Raw genomic sequence first — 7173 nt, forward strand, 5'->3', positions numbered from 1 at the left:
TGTATGGGTGTGTGTGTGCCTATGCACATGTGTGTATATATATTATGTGCATGTATGTGTATTATAAGTGTCTATATATTATACATGCATGCGTATATATTACGTATATATAATTTTCTCAGATAATATTACATTGAAATATTCTCCATGAATTAATTCTGCATTAGAAATGTTATCAGCAGTCCCTTCTCATTCAACAGAAATTTTTTTAATATATTCTATGCTAATAAAAATTTATATTTTCAAATAAATACAACTTCCACCATTGTTTTATAACATCTAGCTCAGATGTTAATTCTGTGATTTCTTTCCTCACTTATGTATAACAACCTCTGACAGCACTACCCTTTAATCTAGTTTATGTGACTTCTAGTTTGCAAGCTCTTCCAAAGAAGACCTACAGCCTATATTTTAAGCATATCAACAGGGCTTAAGAAATGGGAAGAAAGATAGTGAATAGGTAAAGCAGGAAAGAAGGTACACACTAATATACGGTGTTATCTTTTAGGCTTGGAGTTTGTGGAGAAAAGTACTTTATCTTCTTTTATAAAATGAGAGCATCTCAGAACAAAAACCTCTCATTCAGTTCACCTGAATAGATTTCTCATCCTCCTGATCCCATAGACTAGACTTCCAAGCAAACTCCACTTCTCCTCTGTGAAGGCCCACCTGCCTTTCAATGTATTTGGTTTCAGGCCTGGTCTCCAGCTCACTACCTGGAGGCAGAAGCTGACTGGTCTTCTTGACTTCTTATCATAACTCCAGAACTAGCTCTTTCTTTCCCCCATTTTTGCCAGTCAGTCCTTGGAAACACAGGCAAACCAGTCTCAGAAGAACATACTGCCTCTGGGCCTGCAGAAATAATTGTATCTCAGGAGATGCTCTCTGGGGAGTCATAAGGCAAATTATGAGAAAACACAGGACAAGAGGATGCATATGTATGTGTAGGTATATATGTATATGTCTATATGAGCATGTAAACATACACATGAACACAAGCATATGCATACATGTGTGGGCAGCTATATATATAACCATGCTCCTTGATGTAGAATTCATGTTTGCAAGTTTGCATGAATCTATGAACATGCATGTCTTCTCACAAATATGTTTACCATTAAATGTAGGTGGTGATACGACGAATAAAGTCCTTGAGTTGCTAACCTAAGGAAAGAATCCCTTAGTAATCCCTGAGTAAAAGTTGAGAATAAGTATACTTGCTTCAATGGGCAAAAAAGAAAATTTAATGAAAAAACTTAATTGGACAAATATGAAAAACAGGAGGCACTTAAAACATGTGATTATACTTCATCACAAGCAGAATCTCACTGCCAAAGAAATCATTCCTACTTTCCTTTAGAATTACCCCTCGATCTTCTCAACTCTGCTCTTCCTCTTGCCTTTATCCCTAGATCGCTTTTGATATCTTGTTTTGAACCAGGCACTGACTCTGCTAATGGCCCCCTCAGCCATCAGTATGAGATCTAGTCCTAAACACATTCTCCATAGACGGTCATCTCACCTAGCCTCCTCTGACCTAGAATCCCCATATCCAGATCAGACAGTTCTTTGCGGCCTGAGTTATCATGGTGATTTCCTCACTTTAAGCTTCTCAGTTGCTCCTGCATTCTGAATTATCACCAAATCATTGAAAATTAGCTGTATGACACTTATTGTAGTGTCCTTGATCATATTGTAATCTAAAGACTCATAAATAGGGTCCCTTACTTGGCCTGGTTGCCAGGGAAAATATCCATGGATTTCTCCAACAACAGCAACTTAGATTCATTTAGGTGATGAAAATATCATACTTCTCATCGTCTTTTTAAACCTGGTGTCATTTATGATCCTTGTATCCCAAATCTAGAGGTGATGGCTAAGCAACTCTATCAAGATGAGGAAGTCTTTTGGCAAAATTGAATATGTACTCAGCACTCAGGTTTTCCAACAAACCATTTAGGGGTAAGGTTTCCCATTCTTCCTCCATAGCTACCACAATCTGCACCCTCAGAGGAATTCCATTCTATTTTCCCTGAAATTAAACAGAGATTAAGTGATCTGTTTAATAACAGCTAATTTGTGTGGAGCACTTATGTTCCAGCTACAGCTTAGAGTCCTATTCTGAGTCTATCCTCCTACTTTATGTAAACATAACAAATCTATTAAACAAGAATAAGAACATATGTTTTGTACATGAGAATCAAGAAAAGATAAATATGTCATGGACAAATGACTAGGTTAAGAGCTGAAGCAAACACATTTTATAATAACAAATTATTTTAACTTATTTTATTTCTCAGGCTGCTTTCTAATCATCGTACTTCAAGAGCCTGACTGGAGGGAGCCATTGTTATTTCTATATTCTTAACAATGCTTATTTAAGTGACAGCTCTTAGAAATATTTCCCAACTGCTATTAAATTGTTATATGCTTTATGGACATCCTGATTTCGTAGGTGAAGAACCTGGGTCTTAGGATTAGCAAATTTAAAACCATGTTAACTCATTCTTACAATGGTAAGCAAAACTCACAATTCAGCTATTAATTTATTGTTATTGTATTAATTATCCTTTGAAATTATATATATATATATTTAAATTAACCTTCCCTGTAGTCTTCTTTGCTTAATTGTACACTTCTAACAGAACTGTAAATGTTATGTTTTTTTTGGCATTCTGTTTAGGAACATCTCACCTTTCTTACTTTCCCTAAATGCTATTTCCATTTTCATGAATTTAAATGCCAGTTATATGCTGAACTCACAAAATTACAAATCTAAGCTCCAAACTCAAACATCCAGATAAAAACTGACCTCACCTATTGATGTCTTACAGACATTTCAAACCTAATATGTTAATAACAATGTTCTTAATCTTATTTTCTAGTTCTTTCTCCACAACGTCAATTTTTCTCACCTCATTGAATTGTATCACCATCTGCTTATTCATGCCTGTTGTCTGTGAATTATCTTTGATTTGTCTCTTTGCTCATAATCATATCTAACCAACCAAGTTCTCTAGTTCTATTTTTAAATATTGCTTTTTTAAAATTAAAGTATAGTTGACATACAATATTACATAATTTCAGATGTACAACATAGTTATTCAACATTTTATATACCTTATGGAGTGATCACCACAAAAAGTTTAGTAACCATCTGTCATTGTACGAAGTTCTTACAATAATAGTGACTATGTTCCCGATGCTGTATTATCACATCCCTATGAGTTATTTATTTTCTAACTGGAAATTTGTACCTCTTATTCCCCATCAGCTTTTTATCCCCCCGACCCCTACAACCATCAGTTTGTTCTCTATATTTATGAGTCTGTTTCTGTTTTGTTTATTTGTTTTGTTTTTTAGGTTTCACATATAAATGAAATCAGAAGGTATGTGCCCCTCTCTGACTTTTTTTCCCAGTTTCACTACTGGTGTGGATTCCTGAATTAATTAATATTTTTAAACTTATTTTTAAAATTAAGAATTAACTATGTACCACTCACTGTGTTAATATGATAAGAAAATAAAAAAAAAAACATACATAATGATGGTTTTACCTATTACTAACTTACTATCTATGTCACAAATCTACTAACTAAACAATTCACTTCTTCCTTGAGCCAGTTTTGTCATCTGTAACAAACATACCTCACTGGGATGTTCTGACAGTTAAATGAGATAAAACAGATAAATTGCTTACCAGTACTTGAAACATATTAGACTAGAAATAGTCAACTTTCCTTTTCCTAAATTAGAGATGGTGTGGTTAATGTGTGTAGTTTGGGTATTACATGTGTGATTTTGGAATAGAGAAAAAGGGAAAGAAAAATTTTAATCCTTCAATGACAATATCATAACAGAAATAAAATCCTTCACGTTCCATTTTTAGGTAGTGCGCAGTAGTAATGGATTGACTTATTTGGAGACATTGAGAATCTAGTAAGTTTATTATCATTTAGCAGGAGCAACAGAGAAGGAACTTGTGAAAACACATGTTAATTATTATTTGGGTATGATACATTGTGTTGGCTTATGTATAGTTTTTTTCTCTCTGTCTGACTTATTTCACACAGTGTAATACCCTCTAGGTTCTCCATGTTGTCACAAATGGCAAAATTTCATTCTTTTTATGGCCATTTTTTTGTATATGTCTCCCCAGGCAAGGGCAACCAAAATGAAAATAAACAAATGAGATTACATCAAATTAAAAAAAACTTTTTCACAGTGAAAGAAACCATCAACAACACCAGAAGGCAATTCACTGAATGGGAGAAAGTATTTGCAAATAATATATCTGATAAGGGTTTGATATTCAAAATATCTATAAGTTCTTTATAGAACTTATATAACTCAAAACAAACAATCTGATTCAAAAGTGGGAAGAGATTGTTAATAGACATTTTTTTCAAAGAAGACATACAGATGGCCAAGAGACACATGAAACAATGCTCAGTATCATTGATCATCTGGGAATTGCAAATAAAAGCCACACTGAGATATCACCTCACACCTATCAGATTGGCTATTGTCAAAAAGACAACAGATAACAAGTGTTGGCAAGGATGTGGAAAATCCTCAGGCACACCTGGTGGGATTGTAAACTGCTGTAATTGCTATGGAAAACAGTATGAAAGTTCCTCAAAAAACTAAAAATAGAACTATCGTATGACCCAGATTTTGATTTCTGGATATCTATCCAAAGAAAACAAAAACATCGATTTGAAAGATATATGCACCTCTATGTTCATTGCAGCATTATTCTCAATAGCCAAGATATGGAAGCAACCTGTGTGCATCGATAAATTATGATAAAGAAGATGTGCTGTACATGTACAATGGAATATTTCGCTAGTTTTATATTTATGCCTCCCTCACTTCTATCACACGCCCTCTAACTTTCATCTGAACTTCTGAAATACCTCATAACTGACCTCTCACCTTTCTTTTTCCTACCTTCAAGCCATGCTCCACAAAGCTGTCATATTTTTGAATGACATATATTTTTGAAAGACACATTTTAAAAATCCCATTTCTTTGCATTGGCTAACAAGGCCATAAATAGTTTGATATTTGCTTACGTTGAAATTATTTCTTTATGACATTTATCCTTTCTCACTGTACTCTATTCTTTCAGAGCAATACTTTTTTCTCATTTATTCTCCTTTTAATTCTTACAATGGATAATTTTTTACAAATCCTACATCTTAACTAAATTAAGTGGTTCCCTAGCCATACAATACAAAGTAGTCTCTATTCCATTTTATTTAGCCATTTACACATTTGCTCTCTTCTCCTGTCTGAAAAGGAGACATGCACTGAGCACAAGGAAAAAATACTGGAAAACCAGATGGTGGTTTCTGCCCTTATGGAGCTAATGGTCTGGTGAACACAACAAACATAAATCAAGGAATTGTGATTTATTTTGCTAAGAATTTTAGTAGGAGAATAACGGGACACACAAGGAATTATAGCAAGAGAATCTAAATTCATCTTGGAGTCAATAAAAATACTTTCTTAAGGAAGCTATTTTAAAATTGAATGTTAAGAACTAAAAGATGATGTGCTTGTTTGGGGTGGCATGGCCATAGACCATTTTCTTTTTTTTTTAAACTAAGTTTCTTAGATGGATATTTTATATTTGTAATTATTACTTTTAAAGATAAATTAAGACCTGTGAAGATAGGAAGAAATAAATGTGGATAACAGAAATTAAGTATATTTGTACAATTAGATAGTAAAAAAAAATGAGGAAAAATATGGCAGGGTTTCAGGACTTATTTCTGAGTTCCAAACTATGATATGATATGATAGGATATGATATGATATGATATGAAAAATGGGATTAAAAAACCCCCAAAATTTATCCTTCATAGATGGATATAATTACATAAATAGAACTATTATATTGTGAGGAATGATGGTAAAATCATCAGTTCATTCAAGAATATGAAGTGACAATTCAACCCTAACAAAATTATTATATAATTAGAGTTTTAACAGACTAATAGAAGAGATAATATAAAAATTATATTGAATACACATTGTTGTAAAAATAATCATTTTTTAATGTAAGAAAGTAGTGACTATATAAGTATATACATAAGTAGTAATAAACATCAATTTTATTTGATTTTAACATTAAAGTCTATTCATGATGTACAATCAATTGCTCAAACTAAAATCAAGTAAACAGACATTGCTTTGTTATATGAGGACTCTAACAAAGAAACTTTCACTCATTCCTCATTTTGAATAATGTAGTCCATCTCTAATATCTCATTGTATCTTCCCCAATGAAACTACTTTGAGGATGGCCCTGCGGATTTGCTGGGTCTTGATGCTATAGATAACAGGGTTCATCAGGGGTGGGAAGAGCACAGAGACAGTGCCCATGAGGATGTGCACCAGGGGTGAGGTGTGGTGCCCAAATCTGTGCACAATAGACAAGCCTAGCACAGGCACATAGAAGCAGAGCACAGCCAGGATGTGGGAGACACAAGTGTTGAGAGCTTTGAGTCTCTCTCCTGCAGAAGCAATGGCCAGCACGGTGCGGAAGATGATAGTGTAGGAGAGCAAGATGAAAAGGACATCAGAGCCCATAGCTAGCATGATGATGCACAGTCCATAGAGTCTGTTGAAATGTGTGTCAGAGCAGGCCAGGCGGATCATGTCCTGGTGAAGGCAATAAGCATGGGACAGTGCCCCAGGGCGACAGTAGTCAAATTTCAATAGGTACAACGAGGGTGCAGCAGTGATGGCGGCACTCCGCATGCCCAACAAAACCCCGGACAATGCCACACGAGGTCCTGTGAGAACAGATGCATAGCGCAGTGGGAATCGGATGGCTACCAAGCGGTCCAGAGCCATGGCAAAGAGCACAGCTGACTCCATGAAGGAGAAGGAGTGTAGGAAGTGCTGCTGCAGAACACAGGGTACCAGGCCCACCATCCGGGCATCAAACCACAGCACACCCAACACTGAAGGCAGTGTGGACATACACAGGCCAAAGTCTGTCACAGCCAGGATGGCTAGGAAGTAGTACATGGGCTGGTGGAGAGAAGGGTCAGTTCGTACTAGATGCAAGATGGTGGCGTTACCCAAGAGAGCCACAAGGTATCCTATAAAAATGGGCAGTGAGATCCAGTGGTGAGCCCATTCCAGTCCTGGGAAACC

General features: G+C 35.4%; 1 protein-coding gene across 1 annotated transcript; it reads right to left on the minus strand.

Annotated features, from left to right (window-relative positions):
• Positions 1-6276: 6276 nt before the first annotated feature.
• On the minus strand, positions 6277-7167 carry LOC102897287 (olfactory receptor 51L1; the record flags this gene model as incomplete). Its single annotated transcript, XM_006915692.1, has 1 exon — positions 6277-7167. A coding segment is annotated over one exon (891 nt), but the record flags the coding sequence as incomplete, so codon positions are not given.
• Between the last annotated feature and the right edge of the window lie 6 nt (positions 7168-7173).

Source organism: Pteropus alecto, unplaced genomic scaffold (assembly GCF_000325575.1).
Source record: "Pteropus alecto unplaced genomic scaffold, ASM32557v1 scaffold395, whole genome shotgun sequence".
Taxonomy (NCBI): Eukaryota; Metazoa; Chordata; class Mammalia; order Chiroptera; family Pteropodidae; genus Pteropus; species Pteropus alecto.